The sequence below is a fragment of the Panthera uncia genome, assembly GCF_023721935.1.
Source record: "Panthera uncia isolate 11264 chromosome A1 unlocalized genomic scaffold, Puncia_PCG_1.0 HiC_scaffold_17, whole genome shotgun sequence".
NCBI classification, from domain to species: domain Eukaryota; kingdom Metazoa; phylum Chordata; class Mammalia; order Carnivora; family Felidae; genus Panthera; species Panthera uncia.
This window is the reverse complement of record NW_026057577.1, coordinates 4,846,799-4,867,875: the sequence shown is the minus strand read 5'-3', so window position 1 is coordinate 4,867,875 and position 21,077 is coordinate 4,846,799. Positions and strand designations below refer to the sequence as shown.

At 62.9% G+C, this 21,077-nt stretch overlaps 2 protein-coding genes across 5 annotated transcripts; one reads left to right on the top strand and one right to left on the bottom strand.

Annotated features, from left to right (window-relative positions):
- Positions 1–1,974: 1,974 nt before the first annotated feature.
- Positions 1,975–5,728, bottom strand: MRPL55 (mitochondrial ribosomal protein L55). Of its 3 annotated transcripts, none has more exons than XM_049648413.1 (4): positions 5,617–5,728; positions 4,562–4,653; positions 2,554–2,755; positions 1,975–2,203 (listed from the first exon to the last, which is right to left on the bottom strand). In XM_049648413.1, exons 2-4 carry the CDS (start codon positions 4,612–4,614, stop codon positions 2,051–2,053), a joined length of 408 nt encoding a protein of 135 aa, XP_049504370.1. In that variant the 5' UTR covers positions 4,615–4,653; positions 5,617–5,728; the 3' UTR covers positions 1,975–2,050. The 3 variants fall into 3 exon arrangements, with proteins under 3 accessions (XP_049504370.1, XP_049504369.1, XP_049504368.1); XM_049648412.1 differs by having other exon boundaries at positions 4,562–4,650; XM_049648411.1 differs by lacking the exons at positions 4,562–4,653; positions 5,617–5,728 and adding an exon at positions 4,463–4,555.
- A 165-nt stretch (positions 5,729–5,893) lies between these two features.
- On the top strand, positions 5,894–12,921 carry GUK1 (guanylate kinase 1). Of its 2 annotated transcripts, XM_049648407.1 has the most exons (9): positions 5,903–6,004; positions 6,347–6,500; positions 10,189–10,302; positions 10,523–10,564; positions 11,287–11,383; positions 12,108–12,246; positions 12,330–12,414; positions 12,530–12,615; positions 12,728–12,921. In XM_049648407.1, exons 2-9 carry the CDS (start codon positions 6,455–6,457, stop codon positions 12,761–12,763), a joined length of 645 nt encoding a protein of 214 aa, XP_049504364.1. In that variant the 5' UTR covers positions 5,903–6,004; positions 6,347–6,454; the 3' UTR covers positions 12,764–12,921. The 2 variants fall into 2 exon arrangements, with proteins under 2 accessions (XP_049504363.1, XP_049504364.1); XM_049648406.1 differs by lacking the exon at positions 6,347–6,500 and having other exon boundaries at positions 5,894–6,004.
- The last annotated feature ends 8,156 nt before the right edge of the window (positions 12,922–21,077 follow it).

Genomic DNA, 21,077 nt, shown 5'->3' with positions numbered 1-21,077 from the left:
GGCGCCGCCGCCGCCGCCGCCGCCGCCGCCGCCGCCGCCGGCGCCCGCTCCCGCGTCGCGTGCCTGAACGTCACACCCGCGCTGGCTCCGCAGCGCCACGCGCGCATGCGCACTGCTTCCCCTCCCGCGCCAAGGTTTGGCGCGCTTGCGCACGGCTCACTGCTCCACTTCCCCTGGCGTTCGCTCAGCGCGCCTGCGCCCCGCCCTGGGGAAGGAGCGGTCCACGGCGCTGGGCCCGGTCCTGAGCGTACGGCTGGCACAACAGCTGTTATTAGGAGCCACATTGGGCGGCTGACGCCGGGGTCCAGGGCTGCGCTGGGAGAGGGGCGGCCCCTGGGAACCCCCGACCGGCGTCCCCGGAGATGGGGGAGGGGGGTCTCCAAGCGCGCACCTAGGCTCCTGGCGGTCCAGGCTCGCCGCCTGGATCAGCAGTCCCGGGAGGGGGCGGCTCGAAGCGGCTCGGATCCGGAGGAAGCTCCCTAGGCACCCCTGCGGCGTCGTGCACTGACGCTAAGTCGTCTTGGAGTCTGGGCTTCCCCACGTGTGGCCCGGAGAGCCGACGCCTCCCCTGGGCCGGGGGTTGCCCCGTGGGGGCTCCAGCGCGGGAGCGCAGAGCGCCGGTCTGAGACCGCAGGCTCCTCTGGGGAGCGCGTGGGCCACGGGGGCCGCCTGTGGTTGGCCAGGCAGGGTCAGCCACCAGGGTCTGGACACTGGAAGCCGTCAGCACAAAGTTTGAAGTCCCCAAATGGGCCTGGAAGGGGGGGTGGTACTTGCGGAGGTCTGGAGTTGGGGGTCCGTGTATAGGAAGTCCCTGGGTCCTCGAAGGTTGTAGCGCAGATGGAGTTCTCTGCTTGACCAGACTGCTCAGGTCTCCAGAGCTCTCCAGCCAGGCCTTGGGCCTCCCGTCCAGCTTGCCCAGACCCCTGCCCTCAGTACCAACAGGATCCCATGACCCCTGGTCAGCTTGCCCAGGCCCCCCTCCCCCCCCCCCCCCCCCCCCGCCTCAGTATCTCAGCAGGATCCCATGCAGATGTGGGGCTGCTGCCAAGCCTGCCTTCAGCAATGATCCCATTAGGTGGCATCTGCCAGAACGCTCCCTACCTGGGTGATTCCTCTTAGTAATTTCTCATCACCAACATCCACCCTTGCCTTTTGGCTACAAATCTCCTGCATCCATCATTGTGACCCCACTTCAGGTAAAGTGCCTTGCCATCTTCAGAAACGTCCTGGCTACCTTGGGATCAGACAATGCCACTGGGCATCTCACAAGCAGGGAGCTGGAGGGCAGGCACAGGTGCAGGGGCGGCGCATGTCCCTGTAAACCTGTTCAGGGCCAATGTGCTCAGTGGACCAGTGGGGACTCAGGAGTCCAAAGGTGGGTGCTTAGCACTACATCCCTCTCTGGGAGCCACAATCAGACGCCAGCGCCCCTCTCCAGTCATGCTGGGTACACCTTCCCCACCATCTGTCAGGCAGCGCCCCACAGTCAACACCCAAGGGCAGCCCGAGGCTGGGGCTGGGCCAGCTGCACTTGGAAAGGTTAGGACTTGAGCCTTCAGTCTTGCAAAAGCCTGACCAAGGTGACACCCACCACAAGAGGGAAAAGTAGCAGTCAACCACAGAAGGCTGGTCTGTTGTAGCTGCACCGGGCGGGGCTGCAAGCAGAGTGAGTCCACAACAGGGCCGATGGCACCTCCTGCTGGCATTGGGTATGGCAGAGAGCGCCTCAGTGCTGGGCAGGGTGGGCCAGCCACCAGCAGGGATCCCAGACACCCTGCTCCTTCCACCCACTTCCACCCCTGTGGCTGCCACACTCCCGCCAGGAGAGCCTGTGGTGCCCTGCTGGAAGGCAGTGCAGGGGGGAGGGGCTCCAGGCCCTGAGGGCTGGCTCTGCAGTTCTCACCCAACCCTGTGGCCACAGAGACCCCAAGCCAGACACGCACACACCAGAAGGATAGGCAAGGCAGAGGCGGCTTTGTGAACACACCATGTTTAAAGGCTCACCCTCCCCGCCCACAGTGTCCCCAACCCAGCCAGCTTCCAGGCACAGTCACTTTTTGGTCCAAAACTGCTTGTACCGCTCCACATCAAAGTCGTCGCCCAGCTCTGGCTCCTGCTGCTTTTGCTCTGTGAGCTGGGCCATGCGTTTCCGGAACCGGGCCCTCCTCTCCTCTGGGGACAGGGCGTCCAGATCCACGGGCATCTGTGGGGAGGGGCTCGGTCAGAGGGCCCAGAGCCTTGTCCCTGTCTCTGCTTCACCTTGTCCTCCACTGTGTGGTTCAGGTTTTCACATTTCGCTAGGTTTGTCTGCCTTCAAAGCTCTCAGTTGTTTTCCCAAGACTGATGTTGGTCAGACACACAGCTCAGAGCTGCTCTCTGGTCCTGACGTGTGGAGCTAAGTCCACTCTCCCTCCTCCCTCTCCTCATGGCCCCCATTTCCCCTCACCCATTAGGCTGCCATGGGTGCCGAGGCCACAGCTCCTGCAGGAGCAGTTGCTACGGCCAAGCCTGCCAGGACCCACACCCCAGGGAGTACAGGGGAGAGAGGCCCACCTCAAGCATTCGCCGTGGCTCCCGATAGCGGATGTGGATGGTGGAGCCATCCTGCTTGACCAGGAGCACGGGGTAGAGGCGCGCATAGGCTTGCCGGCGCACGCGCGTGAGTGAGGCCCTGTTGCTGTCAGCGATCTGGGAGGACAGGTGCAGGTGGCGACACGCAGGGGCAGCCCCCATCAGCATGTGCTGCCGCAGTAGGCTATAGACACAGACGCGCATGTGCACGGGTCAGTGGCTGGTGCGGGGACTGGAGTACCCACAGGGCCCAGCTGTCCAGCTCCCAAGGGTGCACACAGTTGACCTGCACCACAACAGGGCATGGTCATAGCAGCTGGGCAAGATCACGAGGCTTTCAGAGGTGTGAAGGCAGAGGTCGGCAGTGCAGACCTCAGTGGGCTTCAGGCACCATTCCTGGTGAGGCCTGGCTGTACAGTTCAGGCACTGGACGCCAGCATCGGGCAGGAACCAGACTTCCAGGGGAACAGAGACCTAGTGCTGTGGCCCGGACCTTCGTGTCTCCCCCGGATTCTGACACTGAAGCCCCGACTCCCATGATGTGCTGTTGGAAGTGGGGCCTCTCAGAGGTGGTTAGGGTGAGAGGAGGTCACAAGGGCCCTCACAGTAGGACCGGTGCCCCTATAAGGCAAGAGACCGGAACACTGCTGTGAGGACTTGGAACCAGGAAGACAGGCCTCCACAGAACCCTGAGCTCAGACTTCCAGCTTCCCCACTCCCAGCCCCCATGGCCTGCTGCTGGGGCAGCACAAGTGGACTGAAACACCCAGAGCCCACCTGGCTTCTGAGTGCGGCAGATACTCGGCCTCCCTCCGTACAGTAGGGTGTGTGCTCTCGAGTGACAGGACAAGGGAAGCCCTAGTCACCCCACTCTGCTGGGCTGCACGACCCCCAAGGTCTACTCCAGTCTACCCTTCCTGCAAACTCGGCTCTAGCCCAGGTCTGAGGATGAGGGCACCTGACCGACAGCAGAGTTCGAGAATTCCCTGAAATGTCTTATATGCCAGAGGTGGCCCTGTCCGCCCAGTGTTCTTTCACACGCCCATGGCAGGCAGGCATCCCAGTAGCTCCCCACCTGACTTTGCCAAGGCTCTCGCTGTGTGAGCAGCCCCATCCAGCCCACACCTCCCACCTGGTCCCCACATCGGCTCTCATGGAGACCCCGTCCTCTGCAGGTGGGGGTGTCTTTCAGCTCTCAGGCCTGCCCCTTCCACAAGGCAGGCTGACCGCGTGTCCTGCAACCTCACAGCCTGACACAGTGCCACCTACCTTGTGTGGAGCTCCTACCACACCCAGCTTTCCCAGCAAGCCCTCAGGCCAAGGGTACATCTCCTCCCCAAGACTGCTGTTCTCAGGGCAAGAACCACACTGCATCTGCCGTTAAGTCACTGGGCACTCAGTATGGCAACAGAAAGCCAGTCCCTGCCATCAGTCATGCAGATGGTGGACAGGACACAGTCACCTCGGAGGACCCTGGGTTGGTGGACTGGGGAGGCTTCCAGAAGGGGCTGGAAGGGATGTTGGGTGTTCCCTCACGGTAACAGCGTTTCTAACATGAACTTTCTTGGGAACGCTGCACTGGAGTCCCTTACCTAGCTTCACACTACCCGCAGCTTCCGGTGCCCCATCCCTCTCCCTAGATGCCACAGAACCAACTAGGACCCTGCTCTCCTTTAGCTCTGTGGCAACACTGTGATCACACCATACTTCTCATCGGAGGGAGGACACGACGTCAGGGGAAGGGCAGATGAGGACACAGTTCCAGTGGGAGCAGTGGGAAGGACCCAGAGTCAGGCTGGGCTGTGCGATCTGAATAGGAAATTCACCACCACCACCATGTGTTTGCTGCTAAGTGCTCACAAGTCGCTTCTGTTCTGCCCTCGACACCTACCATATCATCTGTATGTACTTGTACGTACTCTTCAGATAAACACGCTGGCTAGGCGGCCCCATGACAGCAGTCCCTAGGGGCCTGGAAGTCCCTGCTTACCCAAGCAGACTGCCCATGGTGGCCATTCTTCCCGGGGGGCCCCTGTGGTACATGGAGGCTCAGGATCAGCCGCTGGCCTGGTGTGCAACCTGCTGGACAAGAAGAAAAAACACTGATTAACTAGTTATTTATGTGTTAGGTTTTTATTTCAGAGAGAGATAGGGGAAAGGAGCAGAGAGAGAGAGAACCTTAAACAGAGAGAGAATAGACACAGAGCTCAAACCCACAACCCTAGGATCATGACTTGAGCTGAAATCAAGACTCAGATGGTCAACTGACTGAGCCACCCAGGAGCCCTTTGAGAGTTTTTTAAAAGACAAGGTTTCCCACCTAACCATCAAATCCCAGCCAGGAAGAAACCACAGACCTAAGGACGTCTACAACAGGGAAGTTATCACCGGGTTTCTGCCAGTCCCTCCCAGTAAACCGTCAGGCTCTCAGCCCTGACTTACCATTAGCATCATCCGTGGGGGTGGGGGGGGGTGGGGTTCCTGAACTCCGGATGCCCAGGTCCTACCTCCCAAGCCTGAGTCCGTAAGTCTACGGCAGGGCCCAGACCCTCGGTAGTGGGTTACAGACGCAGGGAAGCCATTCTGAGGATGCACCTTGGGGGTTTCCCTGGTTCCCAAGGTCACCTACTTCTCACGACACCACGCGATGTCGGGATTATAAAAGGAGAGCCGAGACCTGGAACTACTGTCCCTGAGCCCTGACCCCCAGGAAACCGTCGGTGCAGAGATCCGTGCACGACAAGCCAGGAATTTCACAGCCCAACCCCTGTCTGGGATGTCGGACACTCAGATCCCTGGCAGAGAGACCTCCCGGCCGAGATGCGCAGCTCTGCTGTGGGGTCCCCTACCTGATGGGCAAGGGTATCTGCAGGCCTCCCACCGCCTCAGGAAGCCACTTCGCGGGAAAACGAACTATCCAAGCGGATGCCCCCCCATGCTCTGTCGCCCTCGAGGGCCGGCGGCGGGGCTCGGACCCTCCCTCGGGGAAAGCCCTTCCCACCCCGCGACGCCCGCGCCTTTCCGGCACCACCCTGCCCTGCTCACCGGAGAACCTCGACTCCCAGCGTCCGGGCTTCCGCCGGCCACTGGGGAACGAAGGCGACCGCAGGTACAGCACACACACTCTGGGCTAACCCAACGCGCCGTCCTGCGCAGGCGTCGCGTCTCGCGGCGCTGACGACACGTACGAGGGGCGGGGCGAGGCCGGCGCCGTACTATTACGTACTGACACGGCCCGGCGATGCTCAGTGACGTCGACCTCCGCGGGCGCCAGCGGGCCGGCTCGGCGCCGTGACGTAGGTCGCTGCGGACGGAGGCGGGCCGGCGCGGCGCTGACGTAGCCCCGCAGGCGGGCGGTGGAGGCGGCCTCTCATGCTGCGACGCCCGCTGGCCGGGCTGGCGGCGGCCGCCTTGGGCCGGGTCCCTTCGGACGGTGAGCAGCGGGCGGGCGAACGTCGGGGCGCGCGCAGGCCGCGGGGCTGGATCGGGGGCCGTTCGCGGTCAGCCCTCCCGTCGCACTGGTGACGCCTCTGTCGCGGAGACTCGGGGGTTGAGCACGCGGAGTCGTGCCCTGCGGCCCCTGCGGGCCGCCCCAGGGCTGGCCGGCCGCGGTCCCCGCGAGCAGAGCAGGGCAGTGTGCTTGTCCATGAATGTAGCTCGGCCCCTGTCACGGGCCGCCCTTCTCGCGTACGCGCGCGCGTTTCCGTGCAGCGCAGGTGCTTCTGGTAGCTGCTGCTCTCGTGTAGAGGAATTAAAAGCTGGTTCCCTGTGTTAGTTCTCAAAATGTAGGAGGGGATTCTCCTGGCTCGTGAAGCTCCAGACAGCTTGTAAATCCCCCGCGGCCTGAGGACCTCACGCTGGATGCCGTTGTGGACCCTGCTGCATGCGGAGGGGCAGAGAGGGGGAGCAGCCTGACACCCCTCCCCAAGGTGGGCCGCACAGCACAGCCGGAGACTCTGGGAGAAGAGGGTTCTGAAGGCCCGTCTGTGGCCGCCACGCAAAGCCCCCACAGTCTTCCCTGGGCTCAAGAAGGGAAACTCCTGGTAGTCTGGCTCTTTGTGCTTCAGCTCCCTCCTCCGAGGGCAAACCCAGGGGGGTCCTGGACAGATGGAGCTGGCCCCTCGGAGGTCTCCCGCACCTCCCCACCGCCCCCCGGGATTGCTGATTGCTGCGGGTTCCTGGCCTGCCCCCAGGGTCCAGCGCCCCGAGGCTGTGCGGAGCAGGGAGTTGGTGGCAAACCTTTGTGGCTTATGGGCGTCCTAGGTGGAGCTCAGCTTCCGTCAGTACCCGACGCTTTAGTCTGGGCTGCTGGAAACTGCGCGTGTGGTGTAATTAGACGCTACTTTGGGAACAGGAGAGGGAGTGAGCCTAGGTCATTGGGGGTGCTGGTTTGGGGAGGAGCAGGGAGGCAAGCCACGTCACTGTTCCACGGGGAGGAAGGGCAGCTGGGAGCTGAGGTGTTAGTGGCCAGTGTGGGGTAGGGCCCACAGGGTAGGGCCCATGGGGCAGGGAGGACACAGGCCAAGATGTAGCTGTATGAGTCCCCTACAAGGCTCCTGGGCAGCACACCTCCCAAGCGCGGACTTGTGGACATTCTTCTGTCAGTCTTACATATCCTGGACCATGGGCTGGTCGTGAGGGACCCCGGGGGTGGGGGGGGGGGGGGGGGGACCCTGGCCTTCATCCCCAGGAGGGGCCTGGGATGCATGTGCTTTCCTATCTCACCACCCACGGCTGAGTGTGCCCCGTGCTGCCCCCTTGTGGGAACCTCCCACGTCAGCTGCACACAGCAGGCCCGCTCACAGCCCAGGTGGGGCTCTCTTCAGTCCTGGGAACACATTGTATGGCTGCTTCATCTTTGGCTGGAGCCAGTGGGGCAGCAGTTAAGAGGTATCAGTTTCTGGCAGTTCTGAGGGTTAAGACTCTCCATAGGTTTCTTTTTTGGCCATGCCCATGTTCCTTTTTTTTTTTTTTTTAAAGAAGTGAACAGTTGGCTTCTGCTTTTTGCTGAGTGTTGTGTTGCCAAGAAAGAAGATCCAGACGATGGAAAGAGGAGCAGGAAGGGAGGGGGGGTCCTGATAACGATTAGGAGTGCAAGGACAAGACCCCAGTCTCTAGGAGAAGGATGGTCCCTCCCCTTGGAGGGCCTGGGCTCCTTCCTGCTCTCTAGTTCTTATGCCCCAGGCCCTGGCCCGGTGCCAGAGTCCTGCACAGTGTCAGACAGCCCAGCTTCCTCTCAAGGAGGGACTGGTCCTACCCCACTGGGGACAGGAAGTGGGGAAGAAGACATCAGCCACTTTGTGGGTATCCTGAGAGCTATGTGGTTTCTCAGGGTCTCTTGGTTTGGTTGTACCCCACACACAGCCCTGCCCATGCAGCCTTTTTGGGGACAGGTATGACCAGCCCTTTTGGTCCAGATCCACTTGGGCGACCTCCTTCACAAGAGGACACACTTGAGTGTAGCTGGGGCCTTGGGGCCTCCAGTCCCATCCCAGCTGGATGTGCTCCTGTCAAAGGTGGCTTCTGTCAGGACTGTGCCACCATGGCCACTGGACATGGGGGCCAGGTAGTGGCCTGTGTTGGGGTGAGGGAGCTCAGTTCCGTGGGCCCCACGTCAGGAAGGACTTAGTGCTCTTGGCTGGCCAGACCCCACCCCTGCAGCATGGCCATGGCTGGCCAGATGGTGTTCCCACCCCACACTGTCAGGGTTTTAGCCCTTGAGGGAGGGCAACAGGGTGGTCTGGAGCCTGGGCTTGAGGGTCAGGTGGGGCCCAGGAGGATGCCCCTGCCGGGGGAGGCTGACAGGGAGTGGCATTGCTTCAGAGCCAAGCAGGCCACTCTTGCCTTCAGCCCACCCTGAGTGTGCACCTGCTGCCCATGGCATGGCGGCCAGTTCGGGCCGACGGGGAGGAGGCCTGGAGGGTGGGGCTCTGGGACACACACGCCTGGGACAGGGTGGAGGGTGGGGTGGTGAGTAAGACCGTGTGGCACTTCCATGTGTGTGGTCTGGCCCTTACTGAAGACGTGTCTCTCCTGGTGCGTTTGCAGTCCTGGGATGTCGGAGCTGCAGGGCTGGCACCACCGGGGAGTTTACCACTGGGGGCTGCAGGGTGCTAGCAGGTGTGTGGGGGAGGGGGCATCCTGGGGCAGAGGCACCTGCCCCATGAGGTCCGTGGTGGAGAATCCCTAGAGGGAACACTCCGAGATGGGTCCACAGCTTCCCCATACATGTGCTGCTGTGAACAGGATCTGGACATCCTCCTGCTCAGCTCCCTGACCGCCGCCCTGCCCAGAGGAACTCGTGTTCCCAAGGCACCAACACACCACAGGCTCCCAGGAAGACCTAGGTGGAGGGCCAGGGCCAGGTGTGGGATGGACAGACCCCTCCCTCCACTCCCATCCCCAGACACACCCAGGGCTGTCCTGCCAAGGAGAGGGCAGCTGCAGCGGGCCTGGGCCTGTGGGCGGGAAGGCAGGACCACCAGAGTTCACTTGGGGGTCCAATGGGATCCTTGCTGGGAAGGACACCTGGAAGAGGCGTCACCTGAAGGCGATGCTCATCAGCGTATTGACGGCTTCTTCCAGGTCCCTGCCTGTTATGTCTCCAGCAGAGGGTCCCTTTCCCCCCCATCCTCCTCAGGGCTTGTCCATAAGGTGAGGTGGTCTCAGAATAGCGGTGCTTTAGCCAGATTACTGTGTTGGCCTACATCGAGGATTAGGAGATCGGGGCCCGCCCAGGGACCTGCGGACAGGCCGCCCTGGCTGGGATACAGGGCAGCCAAGGGGAGTCTGCCAGCCACCTTGGGGGCCCCCAGATGGAGCCCTGCAGGGGTTGGCAGAGGAGGGAGCTGCACCAGCCCAGCACAAGTCCCCCTGGGTGCCCCTGTGCGCCAGGGGTGCCCCAGCCCCCAAGTCTGCACCTGGCCCTGCTCACGTGTCCTGAGCACGAGGTGTCTGGGTGGGTGAGTTGAGGAGTGGCCTTTTCCTGTGCTCAGTGGGCGGGGCTGGCTGCCTTGGGAGGGATTTAGTGCTCAGAGAGTGGGGAGCGAGCAGGGATTACCACCCCCTGCAGGCTCTTCTGGAACTGCCCCAGGCTGGTCCCTGAGTCTGCATCCCACCAGGAGGTGGGTCCTGCTGGGCATGCTAGGGGTGGTCGGGTGGGCGCAGAGCTGGGCGGCTGTCATCTGGAGCTCCCCCCCCTCCCTGTCTTGAGCCAAGTGCTAGGGGTGGTCCACCTGCCCAAGCATTGGAGGGGTGAGGAAGCTGTGGTCCCTTGGGTTCCCACGTCCCACTGGAAGCTTCCAGAACAGGGCTCAGGTGCTGCTTACTGACCGAGGCTGTCTTGGGTGTGGTGCCTGGAGACACAGGGATGGGGACCCTCCCAGGCTCCAAAGTCCAGGACTGCATGGCCAGAGAACTCACACATCTGTGGCTGATGTGTGTGACACCAGCTAGCCCCGGGTGAGGCACAACTAGGTTGGCGCTGGGTTCCAAGTCCAGCTCCATCCCAGTCCCCGGCTGACTTCACACAGGGTAGGGGGGGCACCAGCCACCCGCCCGCTTCCAGTTCTGGGTACATCCCTCAGGCCTCGCTGATCCCTTCTCCCTCACCCACAGGAATGTCAGGACCAAGGCCTGTCGTCCTGAGTGGACCATCGGGGGCGGGGAAGAGCACCCTGCTGAAGAGACTCCTGCAGACACATGGCAGCATCTTCGGCTTCAGCGTGTCCCGTGAGGCCTGGGTTGCAGGGGCAGGGGGCAGGAGGGTTTCAGGGATGCTGGGGGTAGGACCAGGCCGCCTGCTGACCCACCCGTGGGGTAGCCCCACACTGCACCCCCTGACCTGGGGCCCCCACACCCACTCGTGGGCTGAGCCAGGCCCTGCAGAGAAGGCCATGCATGGGTGTAGGGGCACCAGGTTCCCAGATTGGTCATAGGTGTTTGTTCCTAGACACCACGAGGGACCCACGGCCTGGAGAAGAGAATGGGAAAGGTGAGCTCCCCCCTTGGTGTCTGTCTCATCTGAGAGATGGACCCCCGCACAGGGTGGGCAGGCAGCATGCTGGCACCCAGGAAGAGATGGGGTGGGGGCCCCAATCTCTGCATAAGGTCCCTGAAGGCACCAGTCTTGACACACATGCCACTCCGCACATGGTCCTCTGATTGATGTAGACATCACAGTTGTGTACCATCAGGGTTCCTCTGATACTGCAGGTATCTTCTGTGTCTTAGTAGGATCATGGGAGTCCCCTGAACCTCCCCTGTCCAGGCCGGTAGTGTCCAGGATCCCCTGTCCAGGTCGGCAGTGTCCAGGCCCCCCTGCCCAGGCCGGCAGTGTCTAGGCCCCCCTGCCCAGGCTGGCAGTGTCCAGGCCCCCCTGCCCAGGCTGGCAGTGTCCAGGCCCCCCTGCTCAGGTCGGCAGTGTCCAGGCCCCCTGCTCAGGTTGGCAGTGTCCAGGACCCCCCTTCCCGAGGCTGGCAGTGTCCAGGCCCCCCTTCTGAGGCCAGCAGTGTCCAGGCTCCATCTAGCCTTCCTTTGGAATCCAGTGGTTTCCAGGCTCTCCTCGGTGTCATGTGTGTGTTCTGCTCAGCGCCCAGAACAGCCCCTCCGTGTGGGGCGGACGGGTGCACCGGAGATGCTGGTTCTGGCCACACTTGATGCCCAAGCCCCTGGTGGTCTGGCCATGGGCAAGGCTCAGATAGCCCCTCTTTGCAGATTACTATTTTGTGACCAGGGAGATGATGCAGCGGGACATTGCAGCTGGTGACTTCATTGAGCACGCGGAGTTCTCGGGGAACCTGTACGGGACCAGGTGGGCCACACTTGGCACCTCCACACCCTCCCAGGGGCTCTGCCTTCAGCTGGACGGGACCTCTGAGGGTCGTTTGGGCAGTTGGGAGTCAGGTCCCCAGCCCAGCCAGGGGTCGAGCTATGCAGGCCCCTCCTCCCAGCCACCTCTGTCCACCTGGCCAAGCCATGGTGAGGTCCGCGGGCCCCTCTAGGGACTGGCGCTCAATGAGGACTCCAGCAATCTGGGTCTTCTAGGACCACAGGCTGTACTCAGCTTGCTCTCCCAGTAGTGGGCTGGCATGGGGGTGCCCCCCAGTCCCCAATACTTCTCTGCCAGCTCTTCCCACCCTGCTGAGAGGCCTACGTCAGCCTGTGTGCACATCCTGTTCGTGAGCCGCTGGCAAGGGTGAGCCAGAGACCCTATGAGACCCATTTTGCTCCATCCTAGGCTCTAGGTACAGCTGGACAGGACAGTGGGGCTGTGTTGGGTGGGTACCTGGTGCCCTGGGGCTGTGCAGTGAGCCCTCCTGCCGCTTCCCACAGCCACCCTCAGCCCAGCAGAGGGCCCAGCACACGTGTACTTCCAGAAAGGTGGAGGAGGTGCAGGGGTCCTGGTAGGTTTCTGCACTCATGTCCGGCCAGGCCCATGCCCTGCTGAGGCTCCTTGAGGCCGTGAGGGGCTGCTGAGCCCCAGAAGCCCCACTGAGCGTTTGCCGCCCCTCTGTCCTCCCCACTCTGTCCTCCAGCAAAGCAGCGGTGCGGGCTGTGCAGGCCATGAACCGCATCTGCGTGCTGGACGTGGACCTGCAAGGCGTGCGTAACATCAAGAAGACCGATCTGCGGCCCATCTACATCTTTGTGCAGCCGCCCTCGCTGGACGTCCTGGTGGGGGGTGGGCCTCGGCTGGGGGGGGGGCGGGGCTGGGGGCGGGGCCCGCCCAGACACCCTGACCCTCCCCTGTGCCTCAGGAGCAGCGGCTGCGGCAGCGGAACACAGAGACTGAGGAGAGCCTGGCCAAGCGGCTGGCTGCTGCTCGTGTTGACATGGAGAGCTGTGAGTGTGGGCACTGGCCACCTGCCGTCCCCCCAGGCTCCTCACCCACCAGGGAGACCCCCAGGGTCCCTGGTCACCAGAGATGACCCTGCCCTCCCTCTTCCCCCCTCCCCAGGCAAGGAGCAGGGCCTGTTCGACCTGATCATCATCAATGACAACCTGGACAAGGCCTATCAGGCCCTGGAGGAGGCACTGTCCGAGGTGGGCTCTGCAGGGTCAGGACTTCTCTGTAGTGCACGCAGGGAGAGGGGCTGGGACAGACGATGTGGCCTATCCCCTGGGCCCTCCTGATACCCTTCTCTCCCTGTGGCAGGAAATCAAGAAGGCCCAAAGGACCAGCCACTCCTGAGAGGGACTGCCAGTTGTGTCCTCCCCGTTGGGGACTCCGCTCACATCAGCCAGCACCTCCTCCCCTCAGACTGCTGTGTCTGGGGGACCCTGGCCTCCCCTTTCCCCCTCCTATGGGGGCCAGGCCCATGTCCTAATAAAAACTGCTGTGTAACCGTGTCCCTGAGCCTGTGGGTTGCCATCTTCAAGCCAGGGTGTTGGGGACCGGGCCATGCTGTCCATCACAAACCCCGACTCCTGGCCGCCCCCTCAGTGTGGGAGGCTAGCAGTTCAGTTCTTTCTGGCGTCTGCTGCTCTGGGCAGCCCACCCCCAGCTTCCCTGTGCACTGCCTCCCTAGGTCAGGGAGGTCAGTCTTGGGCGCTGGGTGGGGCCCTCATGGAGTAGATGAGGCTGCTGGAGAGCATTGCCTGGTGGAGGTACCCTGAGGCTGTGGGCAGTAGGACCTGGGGCTCTTCCTGCCTGAGCCCCTCCTGTCCTGGTCCCTGAGCTGGGCTGCAGTGGTGGCCCAGGATCTGATGCAGGAGGGAGCTAGAACCCTGCATCCTGGGGGCCTGTTTGGGCCTAGGGCTCCCCTCCACCTCGTGCGTGGTCCGCTGGGCCCAGAAAGGCCAGCACAGGGAGGACCCCTGGGGGCTCCTGTTGGGGTTCCCAGATTCCCGGAGTCTCACAAGACACCTGTAGAAGCCACCCTTCTCGAGTCAGGGCTGCTGTGGCTTTGCTGTGCTGGCAGGAGAGCTGCTGTCCCCTAGCCCTTGTCCGTGCCTATGCCACGCTTCTGTGGTGGGACCCAGACAATGGACACAGACTTGAGGTGGCAGGGAGTGGACAGGGAGGCTGGACTCTGTCCCAAAGCCCAGGTGCAGAGAGAAGGGCAGGTGGGGGCCTGGCCTGAATCTGAGGGCTACTGGACATCCCCACCCCAGGCCTGAAGGCAGGTGAGGCGGGGCCAGGCTGATGTGCAGAGGAAGGGGGGGCAAGTAGGGGAGGCCCCTTCCCTCTCTGGGCCCTGTCCAGCCCCAGGGACAATCGGGGATTCAGACCCCAGGCCTTGGGGGGAACAATGGAGCCCTTGAAGGCCCTCCCCCCGCATTGTGCTTGGTGGTGAGAGGTGGCCCTGGGTCGGGCCCACGACTTGTCCAGGCACATGCCCTGTGAGGGCCAGTGTCCGGCCGGCTGGCAGGTGGAAGAGCTCAGGGACTCACATTTCCTGGCCTGGAAAAGGTAGGGCACTGCCCAGGGGCCCAGGTGTGGGCGGCCCTCTGGTGCAAAGCGTCAGGCACCCTGTCTGTGGGCCCAGGCTCGCTTCTCCCGACAGGGCCCGCCCTCCGTTGTGGTGGGGGAACCTGAAGCCCCAGGGGCTGTGCAGGCCAGCTGCTGAGCAGGAAGGGAAGGGGTGCTCTTCGGACATTCCCCAGCAGCTGGGGCTCCTCAGGGCGCTGGTCCCACTGGCCCACGCCAGCCAGGCAGCTGCAGTGTGTCCAGAGGCTGGGCCTTGGGCCTCAGTCTGCTCAGGGAGGCTGGGGAGGCAGACACACCCGGGTGGGTATACCTGTCCACCCAGCACACGGTTCCTGACCTGGCCTGGGGCCTCTTTCCCACAAGTCCTCACGGGTGCCTACTAGGCGTCGGGGGCCTCAGGGGTCACCGAGGGCAGACCAGACCCCTGTTCTCCAGGAGCGGCCCCCAGTGTGCCACAGATGTCGTGAGTGAGTCGTCTGGGCGGCCCAGGGGAGAATGGGGGAGAGGGCGGGTGGCCTGGGCAGGATGTCAGGCCAGGAGTGGCCCAGGCCTGTGGCAAGCTTATCCGGACAGGGCAGGTGGGTGCAGCAACGGTGTGGGGCATGGGGTCTGTACAGGAGGGGCTGCAAGGGGTGTCCAGGACCCGGGAAGGGTGGCAGGAGCTGGGGAGAGGGGGGAAGGGAAGTGGAGGTACCCACCTGGCTGTAGAGGGAGCGCGGCCTCCTGCCCTTGTCGGTGGTGCCTGGGAAGGTCTGGAGGGTCCCAGAGCGGGGTGCCCTTGAGGTCCTGGCCGGCTCCCCACGCCCAGGGCTCTCTCCGGGCCTCTCTGCAGTGGTGGCCCCAGAATCACCATGACTGTGGGGCGAGGACCCCTCCCTTCCTGGGTTGCAGGGGAAGCTAATCAGAGGGGCCCTGGGTCCTGAGCGGGGAGTGTGGCGGGGGGGGGGGGGGGGGGGGGGGGGGGGGGGGGGGGGGGGGGGGGGAGGCACTGTGGCCGCAGAGGAGGGCTGTCCTCAGCCTGGCCAAGCTCCCCCAGTGCATCCTGCCTCTGCTGAGCACCCATGTGGTGGGTCTGGAGGAGGGGCTTGTGTGTGTGAGCAGAGGGTGAGGTGGGTGAGTGTGCTAACGCTTGTGTATGCACCTGTGAACACGTGTGGACATCTGCATGTGGACTAGCGCTGAGTTGGATAGGAGGGCATCAGGAAGGCCCTAGGACCCTGTGAGGGTGGGGGCTTCATTCTGAGTGCACAGGGCTCCCTGCGACCCAGTCCTGTGGGCCTGTGACCCCAAGGGTGGGCTGTGGGGGTGGAACCTATAGGTGGAGTGAGGAACAGGAGGGGGCATGAAGGTAGCACCTCTGGGGGCTGGAGAGGGGAGGGAGAGGGGAACCTAGGGGATGGCAAGGAAGGGAGACAGGAGGCACCTGGGTGAGGGGCTGGGGAGGGGAGACAGAGGTGGGGAGCCTGGGGGAGGGCCTGGTGAGGGGAGACAGAGAGGAGCCTGGGGGCTGACCAGTGTCCACACTGACGGGGAGGCTGTGGTACCCTTGGGAGCTGCAGGGGGCAGATGAATGTGGCAGAGGGTCCCAGGTTTTGGGGACTGGGCAGCCTAGGGGTATGCAGTTTCCTCTGGGCCAGGTGGTCCAGGTGGAACCTGACTGGGGCATCGAGGACAGTGGTCCAGGGGCCCAGGGAGGGACATGCAGGACAGAACCCTGTGGAACAACCACAGAGCAGACAGGGGGAGACCTTGGGTGAGTCCCACGGCTGGGTGAGGCCCTGGGCTCTGAGCTAACGCATTCAGGGCCGTGCAGGTGGTCACATGAACAAAGGGCCACCCAGGGCTGGGCGTGCTTAGGAAGGGGCTAGGCTCTGGAGCTCCAAGGTCCCCAGGGAAGGGTCCCACTGCATATTCAGTGATTCTCAGCTGAGCATTCCAGCTGGGGGGGGGGGGGCTGGCAGCCCCACCTCAGTGGGAGGAAGCCCCGCCTGCCCTGAGAGGGGCTCCTGGGAGGAAGCTGGGTCAGGGATGGGAAGGAAATGGCTGGGCAGGCCCTGGCCCTCAGCCCCTTGCACACCCCCTCCACTCCCAGGACCTTTGTCCAGACCCAGGGGTGACAGGAGCTTGAAGTGCAGAGCCCACCAGCCTCCTTCGGAAGTCCTCCCTTCCCCCAGCCCCACTGCTGTCCCCTCCCAGATCCTGACACCCAGCCTGAACACTTGCTGATGGATCCCGCTGAGTGCGATCCCACCCACACCTGCTCTGAGGCATCTAATCTGAGCAAAGGCCCCTGCAAACCAGCACCCCTACACCCCCCAGGTGGTCACCCCTCCTTAGGATCAGGGTCCTCCCTGGGCCTGCAGCCCTAGGAAGCCATCAGCCAAGGTGTCTGTTCCCTGCCTGCAGCCTTCAGAGACATACCTGCCAGAAGTGGGGTGGGGGGCACACCGGGAAAGGGGGCTCCCACTGATGGGGCAGGAAGGTACTGCAGTGTGGTTATTTTACAGCCTCTCATCGGTGCACCGGTGTCACTACCACTGTCACTACCCTGTCATGAACATAAGTCCACATTCTTTCTCTGTGTCCTTCTTCTGCCCTGGAGTCCACCAGGGGCACCAGAGCATTTGCCCTCCAGCTCCTCCAGCCCCCCAGGTACATGTGATTGTTTCTCAACGGTCCCCCCAGGGTTTCGGGAGGTATGTGGTCATCTCCCAAGCATCCCCGCAGGGTCTCAGGAAGCATCTGGTCATCTCCCAAGGGTCCCCCCAGGGTCTCAGGAGGTATGTGGTCATCTCCCAAGCGTCCCCGCAGGGTCTCAGGAGGCATCCTGAGTCTCCCAAAGGTCCCCCCAGGGTCTTAGGAGGCATCTGGTCGTCTCCCAAAGGTCCTCGCAGGGTCTCAGGAGGTATCTGGTCGTCTCCCAAGGGTCCCCATCCCGGGTCTCGGGAGGTATTTGGTCGACTCCCAAGTGTCCCCGCAGGGTCTCAGGAGGCATCTGGTTACCTCCCAAGGGCCCTCTCCCAGGGTCTCAGGCATGTGGTCATCTCCCGAGGGTCCCCCCACCCAGGGTCTCAGGAGGTATGTGATCGTCTCCTGAGCTCCACCCCCCCTCCCCCAGAGTGTCAGGCATGTGGTCATCTACCAAAGGTCCACCCCAGGGTCTCAGGCACGTGGTTGATATCTGGTCATCTCCTGAGGGTCTCAGGCACGTGGTTGTCTCCTGAGGGTCACCCCATGGTTCCTCCTGGCATGTACTTTTCTGCAGGGTCTCATGTGACATTTAGTCATCTCTTAGGGTCTCCTTAAGGTCTCGGGTGGTATTTGTCTCCTGAGCGTGCCCCCAGGGTCTCAGTGGCTCGTGGCCATCAGGTCTCCTTGTCCACGCTGCCGGGTCCAGCCCTCAGTTCCCTTGTGATCACACCCCTGACTGTGTTGATGTCAGGTATCTGTAGCCGCCTCTACAACTGTTTCCTGTTGTCTCTCCATTACCTGGGTGCTTTCTGCGGAACACCAGGGCGTCTACACGTGTGCTACAAACCGGCCTCTCACTAGGGTGGGGACTTGGGCCAGCGTCCACTGTCCGTCCCTTCTTGCGGTGCCGGCTCTTTGGAAGGGCCCTGCCGAGGAATGGGGAGCCGTGTGGCATGGGTTGTATAAACTGTGTAGAACTCCCTTCTCTTCCACTTTAATTCGTTTAGTCGTTTATATCAGTACGGACTCACACTTATTTTATAGTCTGGTTTAGACGCTAGAGTCCAATCTGTAATACTGCCTTATTCCGCTATCACCCAGATAGGTGCAGCTTCCGACACACGGCGCTCCTGCGACGTGCTTCCGGCTCCCTCACTGTGTACGTGTGCGCGTGTGTGTGCGTGGCTGTGAACTCGTGTGGGCGCGTACGTGAGCATGTGCGTGCTTGTGGGCATGAGTGTGCGCGCAGGCGTGCTCACGTGCGTGCTTTGTGCGTCGGTGTGCGCGTGTCGGTGCGTGGGCTCCCGCTTGTGGGCACCGGGGCGCACGCGTGTGCGTGCTTTGCGCATCAGTGCGCGCGTGGGCGTGCGCACGTACATGTTTGTGGGCATCGGTGCGTGGGCGTGGTCACATGCATACTTTGTGCGTCAGTGGGCGCGTGTCATTGCGTGGGCTCGCGCTTGTGGGCATGGGGCGCGCGCGTGTGTGCGTGCTTTGCGAGTCAGTGCGTGCGTGGGCGTGCGCACCCCAACTCATCGGCTCTTTGCTCTCCCGCCCAAGCACGTGCCCTGGCACCTTTCTTGTTCCCAACCTGGCACTGGTCGCTTCTCCAGGAGCACAGCGTCTTTTACGGAGAGTGGGACCGTGGTGCGTGTGTTTGCTGCTATGGATGTTTGCGCATCTCCACCCTGTCAGTTGATAGGCAAGGGAATACGCGTGTGTACAAACCCTGTCCACACTCGTGCCGGTGACATTCTCTAGGGAGCCATCTGTGTCATGTTCAGCTAACACGGGTTCACAACCAGGTCTCCCATGCTAACCCACGACCACATGGGACATTCCAGCAACCCCCCCCTCCGCCAGTCTACAACCCCCAAGCAGTGAGAACCCTAAATCTGATGGGTGCCGCCTGTGAGTCTCTGCCCCCCTCCCAAAAGCAGCCTGCCTCCCCCAGTGCGCAGGGGATGGAGGAGAGGAGCCTTGCTCCCTCCAGCTCCTGCTGGCCCGATTCTCTCCTGAGCTGAGGGTCTGGAGGGCTTGCTCTGATGTGCCCTCTCTCCAGGGCAAATCTCATCTCTGGGGCTCTGACCCTGTGGGCTTGCCCCCCAGGGCATTGCACCGTTCCTCACACCTCCCGCAGGGTCTGCCCCAGTGCAGAGTTAGAGCTAGTCCAAGAGTCCCCCATGCAGGCCCCTCCGCTCGGTCATGGGCGTGGTGGGCACACATACACCCGGGAATTGGCACACCCTACAGTGAGGCTCCCCCACACGCCTAGAGCTGGTTGTTAAATACCACACATCAAGGGCTCTTCCTCTTTCCACTTCTGGGGCACCCTCCTGGCAGGAAGAGAAGAGGTGGAGGCCCCTCTGCCACCCCTTTCCTGGGTTCTTGTGGAGTGGGGCTGTGGGTGTCGGCCTCCGGTGATGTGGTCAGGGGCAGGGACATATACTGGAAGAGTTGAGGTTAGAACGAACGGGGGTGGGGGTGGGGTGGGGGGGGTGGGGGGGGGAAGAGTCACTGCCTTAGATGGGGGTTGGAGAAGGCAGCCTCGGAGGGCTGGGTGTGCATGTCTGTGTACCCGAGAGTGTGTGTGCATGTGCACCAGTGTGTTTGTTTATAATTGTGTGCAGATGTGAATGTGCACGCCTAGTGCTTGTACAAATATCTGAGTGAACCTCTGTACATTTGGGTTTTAAGTTTATTTCTTTTGAGAGAGAAGGGGAGGAGCAGAGAGAGAGGGAGACAGAAGGGAGAGAGAGAGAGAGAGAGAGAGAGAGAGAGAGAGAGAGGAGAGAGCATTCAAAGCAGGCTCCATGCTGTCATGGCAGAACAGGGCTCAAACTCACTAACTGTGAGATCATGACCTGAGCGGAAATCAAGAGATGCTCTACTGACTCAGCCACCCAGGTGCCCCAAACCTCTGTGCATTTGCTTATAAGTATGTGCACACACGAGCGTGCACGTGTGTCTGTGGGTCCATGTGCCCTGCTGTATGCACATGTGTGTCCGAGTGCATGTGTGGCTGTGCATTTGAGAAGCGCATGTGCCTGTGTGGCTCTGAGGGGCGCTGCGCACAGATGTGAGGAAAGAGGGTCACTTCCCCAGGAACCCAGGCTGCCCCCTCTTCCTGCCCCCACCCAAGGGGAGAGGCCCCAGCTGCATAAAGTGGAGCTTCCCGGAGCCCCTGCCCGCCCGCCTCTGCTGCGCCATCCCACACCTGCCCACGCTGCCTCCCGTGCCCATTCCAGAGGGAGGAGACCAGAAGCATTAGGCACCCCGGGGTCTCCTGTCCCCAAACTACTCAGCAGCAGGTACTGGCCTTGGTAGTGAAGGAGGTAGGGTGGGCGGTGGGAGGCTGTAGCCCCTCCCCCCTTCCTGGAGGCGCAGGGAGGTGAACGCAGTGGCCTTCTCTTCCCCGGCACGGGCCCACCCAGGGATCAGCTGATCTGCAAGGGGGCACTGGTCTGGGACGTGGTGAGTGGCCCCGCGGCTGTCTCCCAGTGTCACAGATGCCCTGGTGTCTGTGCGCCTCACGGACCGGTCTGTCCTGGACACATGCCTGGCCTCACTTGTCTTCCCCGAGGGGATGTCTGGGCCAGGAGACAGCAGAGGGCAGGGTGGTGTCGGGACTAGAGAGAAAAACAGCCCAGAGGGCTGGGAAGCAGCCTGGGGCCAGCAGTTCCCTTGGGGGGGCATGAAGTGTATGGGGGTCCCCTGTACAGACGGAGGAAGCAGGGTGTGGAGGAGGGAAGGGGGAGGGGTGCACTGCTGGGGGAGACTGGGGACAGATGGTTCTGGGCGGCCATGGGGCTCCAGGGGGTGGGTCTGGGGGGATGAGGGCCAGTGGGGGGAGGAGGGGAGGGAGTTGAGGAGCCCAGATCCTGGAGGCCTCCGGGATGCTGGGAACAGGACTCCATGAGACCCTCTCCAATGACCTGCGCGCTGCCTGGGTGCGGTGAGGGCCATGGATCTGAGCTGACCCTGAGTGGGGCTGGCCTTGGTTTCCCTTTTGGCCCCATGACCCTGTGGCTCTCAGGGCCTGGGGTGGGTGGGGTCCCCAGAGCTGGGGGAGGGGCGCGGCTTATAAGGCTCTGGGCTTTCTTGGGCGCTGGTGCTGCTGCAGGCTGGCTGGTGCCCAGTTCTGCTCACGGAGGCCCTGGCTTTTCCCAGTATCCATTCCCAGGATGCGGCCAGGACCAGGGGGGGTGGGCACGGCGCTCCTGGAAGGGCTAGGCAGAGTCCCAGCTCCGGGCGCCCGAGGTCCGCCCCCCCCCCCTCCCCCCCCCCCCCCCCCCCCCCCCGCGTGCGCCCCTCCTGGCCGACGGTCCGTCTCCCCCTGAGGTTGAGCTCTGCTCCCGCTCCGCAGGTCCCACCCCCCGCCCCT

Coding starts and splice junctions, on each gene's coding strand:
- MRPL55 (XM_049648411.1), bottom strand. CDS start 4,524: ATGGGGCCGCCTAGCCAGCGTGTTTATCTGAAGAGTACGTACAAGTAC. Junction 2,756..4,462: donor AAGTACATACAGATGATATG/GTAGGTGTCGAG, acceptor CTGTGTCTATAG/CCTACTGCGGCAGCACATGC. Junction 2,204..2,553: donor AGCCACGGCGAATGCTTGAG/GTGGGCCTCTCT, acceptor CCCTCCCCACAG/ATGCCCGTGGATCTGGACGC.
- GUK1 (XM_049648406.1), top strand. CDS start 5,944: ATGCTGCGACGCCCGCTGGCCGGGCTGGCGGCGGCCGCCTTGGGCCGG. Junction 11,384..12,107: donor GGGAACCTGTACGGGACCAG/GTGGGCCACACT, acceptor TCTGTCCTCCAG/CAAAGCAGCGGTGCGGGCTG. Junction 12,247..12,329: donor CGCCCTCGCTGGACGTCCTG/GTGGGGGGTGGG, acceptor CCTGTGCCTCAG/GAGCAGCGGCTGCGGCAGCG.